At 37.2% G+C, this 16,149-nt stretch overlaps 1 protein-coding gene across 2 annotated transcripts in view; it reads left to right on the forward strand.

Moving 5' to 3' along the window:
• PHF21A (PHD finger protein 21A) overlaps positions 1 to 16,149 on the forward strand; it is a 165,794-nt gene that overhangs the window by 41,944 nt on the left and 107,701 nt on the right. For both annotated transcript variants that reach the window (XM_004682877.2, XM_012725557.1), the window contains one exon: positions 893 to 958. In XM_004682877.2, the coding sequence (XP_004682934.1) occupies positions 893 to 958 (66 nt within the window). The remainder of the gene's footprint in view (positions 1 to 892; positions 959 to 16,149) is intronic.

Consider the following 16,149-nt stretch of genomic DNA (forward strand, 5'->3'; position numbering starts at 1 on the left):
GTAAGTTGTTTGATAATCTGGTGGGTAAAGTGTTAGAGAGGCATTCTGTCAAATACATTGGTAAAAAAAGACCACATGGAATAAACATCAGGAGTAGGGATGTGTGCCCCAACCCCCTCAGAGCAGGCAGGGTGAACTGAGAGAATTATTTAAGAAACAATAAAAATAGTCTCTCATTGGGGTGATATTCAATCTGTAGTAGGCTATTCTGCTAAATTAAGCATTTGAAAACTTTAATTTTGGATTTCCCCCCACTTGAATAAAGGCAAGCATACTCAATGTATCTCATCTAAAATAGTATTCTTTTTTGATTCCTAGAATTTTAGAACTGAGAAAATGCCCTAGTAGTCAGTGTGTTAATTTGAGTGATGTAGTGTTAAGGCAGTTGCAGCACTGACAGCTTTTCAAATCTAGGCTAAAATAACAAATGTACTCTACTAAATAAGGGAGAGGGCAAGAAGAGAAAAACCTCTTATCTTTATTGATAATGCTGTTAAACATGCAGTGTATGCATACTTATAACTTCCATTTTCCTGCTTTTGTCTGATTAGTGGAGCTTTAGGTTTTCAGTCAACTGATGCTTGCTATAGAGAATAATAATATTTTAGTAAGAAGGGGTATTATTACAGTGCAAGATGCTAAAATATAAAACTTGATGTAATTTAAAACTATTGCAAAGAAACTGCTTCTGTTCTAGTACTAGGAGTCTACATTTAGAAGCTGTGCATTAGGTGGTGATAATATGCCTACAGTTTAATGCATGACAAATTTGATTGGCTAAATGCTTAAGGTTGCTTCATCATTTGTAATACAGTATGCATAAGGTCTTCTTGCTACTATGCTGTTAACAAATGAAATATCTTTCTCACAGATATTTTTTCTTTCCAATCAGAATGCTGATTTAAAGAAACAGCTTCATGAACTCCAAGCCAAAATCACAGCTTTGAGTGAGAAACAGGTAGGGGAAAAAAGGAGGGGGGGGCATATTTTTAACATTGTGTTCTAAAGATATGTCTGTTCGAGGCTTCTAGGAGAACTGCTATTTTTCCTCATGTGTGAAAATAAGTGTGGGCAGCCAGACTCAGTTTTAATTTTGTTTGAGCTCTGTTTATCTATTTTTATTTTGGGTTGAAATCAGTCTCTAGAGTATCCCATGGGTATATGTTACTGGCAAATATCTAAAAGCAATGTGGCAGGCTGCTGTTAACTGTGTTAATTAAACTCTCTAGTTTACCCATAGGGGAAAAGGGTAAAGAAAGTTAGTGGGAGTATGTGATAAAGAATCATGTAGCAGCTGTATGTGTCTTGTTACCTGTTTTAAAGACTTGAGATGACATTTAACTTAGTGTGGAGAGAATGGTTGTGAATAGATTTATCTAAATGTGGGTCTCTCATTCTGATTACTGTCATACATCTCTGCTGAACTTTATTAGATATTGACCTACTATTATGTGAGAGAACTTTGGTAGAACCTTTTAGGTTTATTCTATATAGGGCAAGAGAAAAGCATCTTGCTATTTTCTAAAGACATTCAGGAAACTGTTCTCTGGAATTTTTTGTGTGATGACCTCCACTTCATCAGTTCAGGCAGCTCCTGCCACCAGGTGGAGTGTGACAATTGTTAGAGCTCTAAGTAAACGTCTTATGAAGCATTTGTTTTCTTGTTTCTTTCTCATTGTGCTCCCTTTGGTGAAAAAGGGGCAGTTTTCTGTCTTGTAGTGGCTAAGTGTGTGAACCAAAAGCATAAGGTGATTTGCAGTTGATAGTTTATACTAGTGCCATCTTATCAAAGATTTTTGACCAAATAGTTCTCAGTAATTTATTTTTTTAACTTTTATTTGGTGAAATAATAGCAATGAAATTTCTAATTTTTTTGTTTTTATTTTTTAGAAATTAGTGTATTGCTTTTTGTTTTTATCAAACTAGGGGAGAAACAAACTTTGAGGACTCTGAAACATATACTGGTGTTTAATGTTACAGAATAGAATTTTTTCCCAAACTGAGTGAATAGTTTCTTTTTTCAGCAAAAGTTCTTATGCTTCTAAACTCTCCTGTTCTTATGCTTCTAAACTCTCTCATCTTGCCTTGCCAAACTCAAGTTGGGAGGAGGCGGCATGGTGGAGTACATTTTGTAAGAAAAATATAAACAGAGTTTGTTAGAATGTATTGGGCTCTTGAAAGTGATTCAGGTCTCAAATCAAAATGATGTGTGTTAGCAAAATTGTTCTAGGTTTAGAATTCTTTTAGTGCTGAACTTCCTTAGAGTTTCAGGATTAGTTTGACAAGATGCCAATAAATGAGTCACTTTTGCTGAAAAATTCACGTGTTCCAGCAGAGAAAGGAGGTGAAAACTGATTAGTGGAGTAGGGGGTGGAGGGTGCTGTCACAAAGGTAAGGCATCCTAGGCTACATTGGGGAAAATGGAGCAATTAAGGAATTATATTTATTTGAAATTTTTGTTTAGGAAAACTCATGTAAAGATTTGGTTTATTTCCATAACTTTTTATTTAATCTTTTTATTAGGAACTCCAATTAATTAAAATTTTCAGTGATTTCATCAAATGGCAAACTCTTTAATTGTCACTTAAACTAAGTCTGGATTTCAGAACTGGAATTTCAAAACATGTGTTTAGCATCAGGAAGTCCTTAGTAAAGAGACCTGGGATAGAAACTGAAATACAATTTACTGAACCTTCTGGATAGAGAAAATACATTTTTCAGGTAGGATAGTATTTGAAGAAAGCATACTATAACCTTCAAAAGCTGAAACCTTCATTAAGTCTTCAGACTTAATTCTAATATGAAACACTGATATTTAGCTTAAATAGTTTTATTTTAAGAAAAACTCTGAATGCTGTGTGCCCAGCTTTTTGTTTTTCATCCCAAAAGGTCCATTTAGCTTCTGGCAAAACTTATTGATTTTCCTTCTACTTTAATAACTAAAACCTAAAGTACCTTATTCACATGAGTAATACTTTAACACTAATTTTTTAGGAGGAGAGGTGGGGGAGAAAGATTTAAATACAGAAAAGGTTAAAGAATGTCAACTTTCAGATTTAACATTTATTAACCCTTTGTCATTTGCTTCATTCTTTTTCTGATGCATTTTTCCTATAATCTTTTCTTTAGCCATTTGAATATTTAATTATACAAGTAATAGACACATATATTATCTTATTATCTTATTTTGCTTTATTAGGAAAATTGAATTGCTGAGACTTACAGTAGGCACTTCTTAGTTCTTAATTATTACTGTGACCTCAGTCTTTAGTACTTCTTTCATTTCTTTCTCAAGATTAATTATGAAAAGGTGTTCTTCAATGGGAAAAACATGGTCTTTAGTAAACATTCTTCATGGCTAAAACTTAGTGAATTTCATTGAAATTTTGGTTATAAAGTTTCAGTACTTACAAATGGTATCTTGAAATTTCTGAATAGAAACTTTCCGTAGCAGATTTTGAAGTCAGCTTCTTGACCACATGGTTTCAATTTATAGCTGACAGTTTTAACTCAGGAAATCCCCACAGTTGATTGGCTAAATAAATTGCATGTTATATAGCCACTAAATATCATAGTTTCCAAAACTGTTTCAATGACATAAGATTGTGCCATAAGAAAATAAGTGAAAAAGCACACACAATTTAGTGTATTATATTCCCTTTTTGCATGTGTATTGTGTATATATAAATGTAGGTATGTGAATGTTAAAAAATAAAGTCAGTATAAAATGTTGGGAGGTGATGAGTTTTACAGGTGTCGTATTTTTCTGTATTCTTGCATATATTTTCTAAGTTCTTTACATTGTATGTTTCCTTTGTATGCCCAGAAATAAGTTTTAAAAATTAATTTTTTTTTACACCAGACTCATCTGTTCCATGGATAGTTAGCACTTAAAATGACATTATCTTCATGGTATTTAAACCTCTCTAATCAGAGAATCCAACTGTTTTAAACACAGGTAATGCTGAATTGTAGTAGCAACTATTAATTTCTATAACAGGGTTCATTCTCAGTTTCATACCGTTATGGTGTGGCTTGTCAAGTAGAAATTCTGATATTGGACACAATGCATTTAGTTGCTTCAGTTGCTCTGCTTTCACCCTGATTCACTGTAGAAGCAAGCTTGACACCCCAAGGTTTGTTGCTTTTCCCTGTGGTAATTTAGGCATAAGCCACAGTATTTGCATGTTTGGTTTCTCCTGCCTGGAAGAGTTTGCCACCTCACCTCCCTTCACCTGGTGCTCTGGCCAGGCTTCAGGCCATAGGTTAATTATTACGTCCTCATGGGAGCTGTCCCTTGAAGCCCCCTTCTCCTGTCAGAATCGCTATTTCTGTTACCGTCTCGCATTGAACCCTTCATTTTTCCTTCAGAGGTGCACCATTTGGGATTAGGCTCAGCTGTGATTGACTGAAAACTGGAAGAGAAAGATGCCTAAACAAGGGAGAATTTTATGTAAAGCTTTGTAAGGTGGCCTAGAGCTGATGATGGTGGTTCCCTAGTGTCAGGTAACCCAGACTCCTCCTGTTCTCTGCCACTCACAGCAGGAAGCTTCCACATCATTGTCCAAAATAGCTGCTCCATCTGGTAAGAAGGGGGAAAACAACAGAGAGCAAGCTCTTTATTTTTACAGTAGCTTTCTGGTTGTTTCTTGCACCATTTCCAGTTCACCTCATTGGTCAGAATTTAGTCAGGTGACTCCCCCAACTAAGTGTGAGAAAGGCTGCGAAGTGTAGTCTATTCCAGGGGGTCATAGGCAGGTAAAATTCAGGGACACTGGCACTGAGTAAGAAGGAGGAAATAAATAGTGGGGATCATTAGCAATTTCTGCCACAATAGACTATTATAATTTATAATTACATATATGATGCTTTTTAAAACATATAGGTCTTCCTTACTAAACTTAATTTCAATAAGTCAGGGAATATATTTGTCTTATTTACTTCTTTATCCTGAGTATAGTAATGTTTGGCACAGAAAAACATTTGTACTTCATAAATGAATTATTTTATCCGCTTTGTCTTTTTCTATCTTGTAATTTTTTTTTAAGATTGATTTATTTATTCATACAGAACTGGGGTACAGGCCAAAGATGCAGAGGGTGAGAGGATTCACAGTGGGGAGCAGAACAGGTAGAATAGAGAAGTACAGTGCAGAGGGGAGCAGCCAGCAGGTCAGGAGAGGTCTGCCAGCCATGTGGTCACCACCGGGGCAGGCAGGGATCGAACTCATGCGGAAGTGGTTTTAGCTTCTTAGGGCTGTGCTTTACCCCGCTGCGCCACCAGGGAGGGCCCAATTTTTTATAAAAACATTATACAGCTTGATCTTATGCTTAGTGATGTGAATATATTACTTTTTTTGTTTTTCCTTTTTTCTTTAAGCTTTTTTTTTTAAAGATTTATTTATTTTATTCATACAGAACTGGGGTGCAGGCCGGAGATGCAGAGGATGAGAGGACTCACCAGGGACAGAGTGGGTAGCAGAACAGGCAGATTGACGCAGTACACTGCTGAGGGGAGCAGCGGGTGGTCAGGAGAGGTCTGCCGCGCCATGTGGTCCCCTCTGGGGCAGGCGGGGATCGAACTCATGAGGGAAGTGGCTTCAGCTTCTCAGTGCTGTGCTTTAACCCGCTGCGCCAACAGGGAGGGCCTGTTTTTCCTTTTTTTTAAAAAAATATATGTATTTTGCATCATTCTTCCTTTTTGTACAGCACATGCCTTCTCCTCTCAGGTGTAGTTCCTGTAGAATTCCTGCCACTGATTCACTTTTGCACTGTCACCCTAATCCCTTGTGCTCTTCCCTCCCCTGTTTGGGTCCTTCTCTCTCCCCTCCCCTGCAGAATGTCTCTCATTTACAGTTGCCTGTTAATTTTATTTTTTAATTTATTATAATTATATTTTCCCCTGATCCCTTATTTTTTCCTACTGAATATATTATTTTTTAGTACTTTTTAAGAACATGATTTTCAGTAGCTTCAAATATTTAGTAGTCTAGCTATTTCATAATTTGTTTATCCTCTATTATTTGATGGTAGGCTGTTTTCAGTTTTTTACCAGTTTAAATATTGCTTGATAAATACCCTGTGTATGAATCTGTTTCTCTTTGAATGCCTTAGGATAAATTCCTAAGTGTGGGATTACTTGGGTGTATTGGTCAACTATTGCCATTACAGTTCTGCATAGCAAATTGGTGGTTTATTGAGTGGCTTACACAACAGTAAGCGTTTGTGTTCACACTAGTGTATAGATCACCTGGAGTTCTCCTGGTCTTGGCAGGCTTTGGCCATGCACAGCTACTTTAATTCTGATCTTCGTGGGGTTTGCCTCCAGGCATATGGGGTTAGATCTGCTCTAAATATGTTTATTCTGAGACCTAGCAGAAAGGGGCAGTGGCTGCCTGGCGCAGAATACTTCATGGTTTATCACCAGAGTACAAGATGCAGTCCAGACTACCAGAACACATTTTAAGCCTTTGCTGGCAGTAAGTCTTTTTACATCTCATTAGCCAAAACAAATCATGTGGCCAATTCTTATAAAGTTACATGACAAAGGGTAAGGATGTATAATTTTGTAACGGAATATGAAGAGTTAAGAATAATAACCCACTGGTCACACTTGGTGAAAGGGTATACTTTCAAATACTTCCACTGTATTTGAAAAATAAATAAATAAATAAACTTTTTTACTGCTTATTTCAAATAACTTCCAATACAGGCTGTGTTGGTTTACAGCATCTGTTAATAGTACTTCATTTCCAAAAAAAATATCCTGTGATGAGGGGAAAAGTACTTTGCTAACTTGCAAAATGGATTAATGTATAGCTTTGTGTCCCATGATATAAATATTCCACAGTATTCCACAGAATTAACTTTTGGTTTTAGGTTTTATCTTTTTAACTCTTCTCCTTCTCTGTTGTCTTATTCCTTTTTAGCGAGAGAGAATTCTTCATAGTCTTTGGTACTGGTTTTCTGTGTTAAAAAAATTATAGTCTGTTTCTTTCTAATTGCTTAACCTAATGCAAGATGAAATATTTTTCAGGGTTTAAGAAATAGTTGTCATTTATGGAACCATTCTCAATTTCAAATTTGAATATATTTCAGTAAAATGGACCCTGAAACCTTTGGGAGAGAAGTTTCTGTTCCTGCCATAACTAATTATGTTTCCAATACATGGAACAACATAATTTAAGCTCAGTAGGTGACTTGAACAATGGCCTGGGTAAGGGTAGTGGGGAGGGAGTGGGAGTTTGATTCTGTTCCTGACTCTGTAACAAACTTGTTGATAGATTTTTTGAGTTATTAAGTAATTTTAACATATCTATTGCCTTATTTACTAAATATTTGGATAGTACTTGCTAGGAGTTACTATTTAATGCACTGAATGTTTTTGGAGGTAAATTTTATTTAAATGGAAATTGACGTCTGGTGATTAACTTCATTTATATCAAACACTTTCATCATACATGTGAAGTCCAACCTTTTCAGGAACTTAGAACATTTTACATTTAACTCACTCACGAGTACAACTTTGTAATACATAAATTGGGACATGAACTATTTGTGATTTATGATTATATAATTAATTGGTATTATATTGAAGGCTATAATCCAGCTTACTGCACTTTTTATTCAGTGAGTCCTATCTTAAAATAGTCTGTAGGCCTTTACCTATCAGATACTTTTTGAAATAGGACATTAGAACATTAGACATAATAATTACGTTGCCTTTAGGCTTCAGTGCCTTCGAGTCAAGTAAACTAGTTCTTGTTCTCTACTATTGGTAACTTGATACATGGCTATCTCCAGCCTCCGGATGCCAGTAACTACTGAATGCTATCCTGTCTCACCCACAACCACCCAATGTGATTGGCACATTTCATTAGAATTTAGAATTGTTATTTTCTTAGAAATCCTTGAATTGTGATGGGAATCTGCCCTTATCTTAATACAAAGCCTTGGAGTTCTTTGGGATTTATTCTAGTTTATCCCTCCTCTGCCATATTTATGTGAAGTCATTGGTCCAATCATTTGTTGAAATACTGTCATTTGTATCCATAGGTTATCAGTCCCTTCTCCCTTATATCAAATACAAGAAATATTTAAAATTCCCGTGTAAAATCTGGTTGGCTTAAATGCAGCTAAGATCTGATGAATGAGACACTCAGAAATACTAATTAAGAACACAAAGAGTCTGAAGTTTGTGAAGATTATGATGTGACTGTGGCTCGTAGTGCGTCATCATCTTCTGCTGTTTTGTTTTTTTTTTAACTTTAGTCTTGGAATCTAGTTAACTCTGTTGCCAGTAGTTGTACCTAACTGATCAAAGATTTGATTGTCTCTTTAAGCTAGAGAATTGATAAAATAACTCATTTTAATGATCTTGTGCCGTGTTGCCTTTGGATATTCAACTGAGTATGGTGGAGGAAGTCAAGTTAGTTGGGAACTTATAGCAAGTTTGGCCTTCTGCTGGCTAAGTAGCTTAGAAAGTAATCTTTTTGGTTCATCCTAATTTATTTTTGTGTTAGTAAGTAGGTGACTTGAAATTCATTTTGAAATTTTTAATCTTCATCATTGGGTGATATATCTTGACACTGGGCTTTTAGAATCAACTATGTATATATTTTTCCTCTTTGCTCGTCTCTTCCTTAGTGGAGAGCAGTTGCTTCAAGCTAGAAAGATATAATCAAGTACCTTTTTTCAAACCCTGTGCTGTGGACTCTTCACTTTGACTTGGAAAACATTAATTTTTGACGAGTCTACATCATATAAAACAAATGCTTTATAGACCTTTAGCCAGTGTAATTCTGATAGCATCTCTTCACTATAATTAATTTGTTCTATAAAACAATCCATACTTTCCAATTTATTTCTTTTCCCCTAGGGTTGGTGGTTTGTTGTGTTTTTTTTTTTAAGATCTAAGATTGTGACTCATCTGTTTATTCCACATATATTTATTGAGTTTTCTATGGGGAAAGGCATTGTATGAGGCCCATGGAGAACACAGTGGTTATTTCCCTGTGACTGGTCATCCCTAAAGAAGTTCCAGCTCATTAGCACTGTCACCTTTAGCGACTCATTCTTTAATCGCTTCCTTTACTCTCTTTCCGGCTATAAAACCCCAAGTTCCCTCATGTCACTTTACTCACCAGATCTTATCAAGACTCCATGTCTTGCACCTGCCTTTCTTTAGTTGGAGTTCCCTTTCTATTTACCTGGTTAAATTCCTACTTATCCTGTGAAAACCCAATTTAAGCAAAGATCTTTTAAAACTTTACTCTCTGACTTCTTTCCATCTTCCACACCAAATTAGACATTCTCTTCTGTGCAGGTGTGATATTTGTGCCTATCTCCCTTATTTGAACTCATCGTGTTGTGATTATTTGTAAACTCTTTCAAGGACAGGTTTTGCTTATACTGGTACATGTGGCAGATCTGTGTGAAACATTTTTGAATGTGTTGATTTATTATGCTTTCAAGAAGCTAGTAAGGTAGCCAGGATTGTATTTTACCCTGGAAAGAAGATTCCCATTTAAATAGTTAAGTTCCATGGGGGGGGGGGGGGGAATATTCTCAATATTGTTTCCTACTTGAATGATTTAAGAATAACATATTCACTCTATTCCAATTCAGAGATGGTAACTTTATCTTAGCATTTCAAAGATGGAAACTTTTATGAGGTGAAGTAGTATAAACTGGTAAATAAGTCTGGGGCCAGTAGTTTACGTCTAAAAACTGTCTCCTCTGGGGCCGCTTTGCTATATCACTTCTTTTTCTGCTGTATCTTTAAGTTCTCTTTAGTTCCCTCACCTTACCACATCTTTCTTATCCTTTGAAAGCAATAATAGAACTCCTTCTGTCTCTTTCTGCCATTTCCCTGTCTTAACTCCTTCGCTTTTTTATTAAGCTTCTTAAAAAGTTAGTCTGTATTTGAATTTGTTTTTGTTTTAACTTCTAGCCCTTTATCTGCGTACAGCAATCATTTTCTTTCCATCTTCATAATATTCTGATGAGCTCCTCAAAACTTCTAGTAACATAATTGCCAAATCTAAAGGATTTCAGACTCATCTTACTTGAACTCTACTGGTACACATTTCATATTTAATGACTTTTTCCTTAACTTTTTCTTCTTCCTTCACAAGAACCTTAGTTTCCTGATTCTCTATTTCTTTGGATGCACCTCCTCAATTTCCTTCTCAGGCAGTTCTTTCTGTTTAAAAATTCATATTATGTTTTTAGATTGTATCTTTTTGGACTTTTTTTTGGAGATAATCTTATTTTGAAAATTTAAATCACCAAAGGAAATGCTTTCCTAGATATGCCTACCTTAATAGCTCTTGATATAGTTAATTGCTTTCACTAGTGAATTGATAGCTCCTTGCTCTTGGTTTTATCACTTTTTTTTTTTTTGTAAAGATTTACTATGTATACAGAGCTAGGATACAGGCCAGAGGTGCAGAAGATTCACCAAAGACAGAGTGGGGAGCAGAACAGGCAGATCAACAAAGTACACTGCTAAGGGGAGCAGCAGGTGAGACAAGAGAGGTCTGCTGCGCCATGTGGGTCTCAAGCTCCCTGGCTTGGGATTGAACTTAACGCTGAGGCACCTGCGGCTAGCTTCTAGCTTTGTAGTTCCGTGTTTTAACCCGTTGTGCCACCAGGGAGGGTCCTTATCACATACTTTTTGAGGATTCATTTAGTTCCCTTCTAGGTCATGTGTTTCTTTCACTGTTAAAACCGAGTGTATGCCCAGTGCTCTATACACAGTAGTACTTAAACATTTGTTAGAGAAAAACAGTAAGTTTGAGTTCTACTGTGTAACTTATTGACTAGCCTCATGTCTATTGAATTTCTCTGAACTGAATTCCTCATTTATAATATGAGCATTAGAGTTGTTTCAGTTCAGGTGCTTTCAGCAGTATGAGATTGGTAGCACAGCTAAAAGTGGCTAAAACAAAAAGTGGACTCATTAATTTATCTAATAAGGTGCTGGAGTTGTTGGCAACACTCAGCAACACTGTCAGAATCCACATTTTGGTCTTTTTTCTGCTTGCTACCTTCACTGAGTCATGGACACTGGATGGCTGCTATAGCTCTAGGCTTTACTTTCCCACAACAAGCATCCTGGGGCAAAACGGGACAAGTTCTTAAATGCGTATCTTATGAAAGAAAACCCTAGCCGAAAGTCCTTCACAGACCACCTTCTTATTGAACATGGTTTTGTCATATGCCAGCTCCTAAGTCAGCATATGAATTAATTATATCCTGGAGGTGAGGATTGCTTGTCATACATTTGGAGGATAGATATCCTCCAAAATTGGCTTTTGTTAGCAAGGAAGGGTGGGGGATAATGGGTGTTAAAAAAATAACCCACAATGCCCCTCTCTATTTGTAACACTTTTTTCTATTTATGCAAACTAAATATGATGTGTATCTGGTGATGTGTGTGCCCTCAAATACTATGAAGTTAAATCATCACTACTTGTTACTGGTTTTATTGTTATTTTAGAAAACTTTCCTTTTGCCATTCTGTGTGGCAGCTTGCTTTGGGTGGGGAGGGGAAAAATGTAAACAATTTTATTATTTGCCAAAACAATACATTATTATTGTATTATTAGAAGGGTAAGTCTGTTTTAAAAAATAATTCATTTCAAATGTAAATTGTAAATTATTTTACATAGTATACAGTTATTTCTCAATAAACTGTCACTTTCATTGGTAGTGATGTTAATATTCAATGCCTTTGATACGTAGTAGCCTTGATGTCCCTTGGGTAATAGTGCCGTCACATACATGTATGATTCAGGAAAATCAGAGTTCATCAAACCCAGTGGTATATGTGGATTTCAACTTTTTTTTAAAACCTTGAACACTGTAAGTGAGAGGCCAAATTATGGATTCCTTTTCTTTTTCTCAAAAGATTAAACTGAGACTGGTAGCTGATTAAACGTGAGACTGTCTGCAAAATTATCTTTATAGAAGACATATTCCACAAAATTGATTTAGTCCTAATCCAGGAGGCAAGTGTTTGTGGCAGTCAGCATGGGTTGCTCATCTCTCTCGGGCTGCCTCTCTCTGAAAATGACAGTGACTATTAGTTTCTGTCGGTGAAGCACCAAACATTCCTTTGCTCTGAAAAAAGAGGACCTAGAAATCATCGACTAATGTGTTTAATTTGTCACCTTTTTTCCTACTCCTACCTCTGTCACCTTTTAAAAAACCTTTCCTCCTTTGCCAAAACAAATTATATCATTTTGACCAAGAAGAACACTAAAGATAGAGATCAGTTCTGAACTTAATTTTCCTTATGAGCAATGAATGATTGCTGATCTTATTTTATCTACTGTTTCTGTCATCTAGTGTAGTAATTGGAAAAGAAATTAACACCGTTTTTCCTATGCGCTCAGAAACACAGATAAACTTATCCTCAAAAGTTGTATCGCCTGAAGGAAAAGAATTTAGTGAAACTGAGGCGTGTGTTAGTGGACAGGACTTGACTTTTATTTTTCTGAGTGGATATTTTGCTTTTTACAGATCTTGAAGGTCCTCATGCATTCAGCAAAGTTAATTAACTTTTGTGTCAATCCACCACTGTCCTTTAATTAAGAATGTGGTAATAAGCTTACTCTGTGTTTTTGACTTATATTGTTTGATAGTTTGGTAGTTCACTTCTTCCATGTAATGGTAGTTTGATCTTTTTCAGTGTGGAGTAAATTCACTCAGACTATTAGTCATAGGTAAACTTCCAACTAAAATCAAGGTAGAACAAAGCAGTAGTCGGAAGCCATTTTTAAGCATCTGTCATAAGATTTCTGAAGACACGCCCTTGTTGCTCTTAATTTCTTTGGGTCATAGAGGTGAGTTCATCAGGTGAAAGTATTTGCAGATGACAAGTACTGCCCTTGCCTGTCTGCTGCTAGCAGCTGGTGATACTATTTAGAACTCCTTAAATGTCTAGCATCCCCATTTCCTGCCTTCCCTTCCTTACTTATGTTGCATAGGCATAAAGCATGTCATGCCATCAGTTCTGAAAGGTAAATTGATTACTTTTCCAAATATGGGAAGACGAGTATGATTCTCTGGTTCAGGGATCAGCAAAGTTTGACCCAGGTGCCCTTGGGCCAACTGTAACTTGTTGCCTATTTTGTAAATTGACTTATTGTAAGAAAATCACATCTTTTATTTACAAAAATTGATGTGGTTGCTTTTGTACTGCAGTGGCAGAGAAATTGTGGCAAAGATCTGGCCACTGGTTTGCCAACCTTTACTGTAGAGAAATTTAACCAGAGACACACTTGACTCCTAGATACTAGGCACAGCATAACAAATGAGGCAGGAGTGAGTGCTGTGCTGAAAACAGCATTCACTAAATAGTAGGAAGGCCCCTTTATGTAATTTTTCAATTCATTTTTAGTATCTTATTTTAAAAATTTTTAAAAAGATTTATTTGTGTGTACAGAGCCAGGGTACAAGCCAGAGGTGCAGGGGCCATGAGAGGATTCACCACAGACAGAGTGGGGAGCAGAGCAGGCAGATCGACAAATTTCACTGCAGCGGGCGGGTCAGGATAAGTCTGCTGTGCCATGTGGGTCAGCTCCAGGGCCCAGGATCCATCTCACACTGAAGCCGCTGCTGCTAGCTTGCAGTGCTGTGTCCCACCAGGGAGGGCCCAGTACCTTTTTTTTTTTTTTTAAATATTTATTTATTTGTGCATACAGAACTGGAGTACAGGCCAGAGACTCAGGGGTGGCGAAAGACTTCATCAGAGACAGAGTGGGGAGCAGAACAGGCAGCTCGATAAAGTACACTGCTGAGGGGAGCAGTGGGCGGGTCAGGAGAGGTCTGCCCCATGCAGTCGCGCCATGCAGTCACCTCTGGGGCAGGTGGGAATCGAACTCATGCGGAAGTGGTTTCAGCTTCTTAGTGCTGTGCTTTAACCTGCTGCGCCACCAGGGAGGGCCAGTACCTTATTTTTAAAAGCCTCTTTTGTTTTGGTTTCTTATTCTCTCTCCCTCTGGTTCCTTCTCCCTTATGCTTACATATTCACTGAGGAAAAATTAATGTAAAATATATTAAATCTATATACTATTTTAGCATAAAGATATATACACATTTTTAAAGAGTGTGATTTTTGATGTTGTGATGCCATCATCACATTCAAGATCATGAATCTATCAATCAAGCTCTAAAAATTTCTTGATAATCCCTGTCTTTTCCCTTACCTCATCCCCAGGTAAACATTGGTTTGGTTTTTGTCACTAATAATGATAATGAAACATAATAAAGACATATTGCTATTCGTGAGTTTAGCACCATAGGGTATAATGTTACATAGCCCTTAAACAGGTGGAGGCCCCCTCTCCTGTTCCCATCTGACAGTAGAATGTTTGTGTTTACATCGTCTTTATTGAAGAGACCATCCATACTCATTTGTTCTCATTCTCATTTTTGGAAAGGTGGTGTAACCAGCCTGGTTTGAGCCAGGGACCGTGTCATTACTACATACATGATTAAATCCATTGTACGTCAGAGAAAGGGAATTAAGAGTTAGGAGATACTCCAAATATTTCTGAAAATCTTGTATGGTACCAGCACCCTTTCCATAAAGATTGTGTCCCTTTTGTAAGGTAATTTTTATTAAAAGACAAACTGTTTAACATGCCAGAATGAATTCTCCATATAGAATTCAATATAAAGTTTCAATGATCAGATTGTTTGGTGAATATTTATTAAGTGCCTCCTGTATGCCTGGACACACTCGTACATGCTGAGAGTGTATTAGTCCAGCACAACATAAGTCACAGCCTCTCTTTTACTTGTTTGTTGAATGTTTGACACACTTCAAATTTTACCTTCAAAATATCCCTTTAAAGTCATTTTCAGAAAAAGATGTATTTATTTACGCATAGAAAAACTGGGGAGTAGGCCAGGGGTATGGGCGGGGGGCTTCGTGAGAGGGCTCATCAGAGACGGAGTGGGGTTTATACACTGCTAAAGGTAACAGCAGGGCTGGCTAGACAGGAGAGGCCCTCTAGGCAATGATAGCGTGATAGGGCTGAGATTTAACACTAACTAACCCTGCACCTCCACGGAGGCCCTCCCTTTAAAGTCTTAATCAGATTTCATTTTACCAACATTATAATAGTGTTAAAAGGAAATAACCATAGCATTTCCTCTGTTGGATATATCCATTCACATTTTTCCTAAATGATTGGAAGTTGTGTGGTTATGCCACTTGACATCTTAAACTACCTGCAGTTTACCCCTCATTCTTCCCTCACCGCTGTGGTAGGGCATCTGGAGAGGGCAGAGAGATGTTCAGGCTGTAAGGCTCTTGTTTCTATTTTCTGTAGATTTAGTGAGATCTTCACATTTAACAGACTTTGTTCTGGGCAAGATGTTAGGAGACTAGAGCTCTTCTCTTAAGTTGGAAGATTAATTTAACAGAAAAATCTTTACAAAGTAGAAAAAGAGGTGTGTTTTGAATTTCTATCAAAAACAGATTAGACATTTTTCCAGATAGTGTTATTGTCAGGCTAGCAGTTAAGTCACCCAGTGACAAACTTGAAAATGTGCTGTGCAAGCCTGGAGATTTAAAAGAAAATTCCCCTAAGAATCATATTTTTATATTTTTCTCCGCTGAGTCTGCTTTCACCCAGAAAATCTGTGTTGCCTTTCAGCGGCAGTTAGTGGAAATGCCCTTGCATGAGACCTGCTCTGTTAAGTGAGAGGGAGCCAGCTCTGGGGCCTACTGCCTGTTGCACACATAAGATCCCTGGCTGTTGCTAGCTATCTTGGGTTTTAGTTGATTTTATTTCATTTTGAACCATATTCAGAGGACTTAAAAAAAAAAAAAGACAACAGGGGCCCTCCCTGGTGGCACAGTGGGTTAAAACACAGCACTAAGAAGCTAAAGCCACTTCAGCATGAACTCGATTCCTGCCCGGAGAAGTGACCCACATGGCACGGCAGATCTCTCCTGTGTCACCTGCTACTCCCTCAGCAGTGCACTTCATCGATCTGCCTGTTCTGCTCCCCACTCTGTCTCTGGTGAATCCTCTCACTGCCCCTGCACCTCTGGCCTGTACCCCAGTTCTGTATGCACAAATAAGTAAATCTTAAAAAAAAAAAAAGACATCAATTCTCTCCTATTCAG

The sequence above is a fragment of the Condylura cristata genome, unplaced genomic scaffold, assembly GCF_000260355.1.
Source record: "Condylura cristata isolate star-nosed mole 26May11 unplaced genomic scaffold, ConCri1.0 scaffold00015, whole genome shotgun sequence".
Classification (NCBI taxonomy): Eukaryota; Metazoa; Chordata; class Mammalia; order Eulipotyphla; family Talpidae; genus Condylura; species Condylura cristata.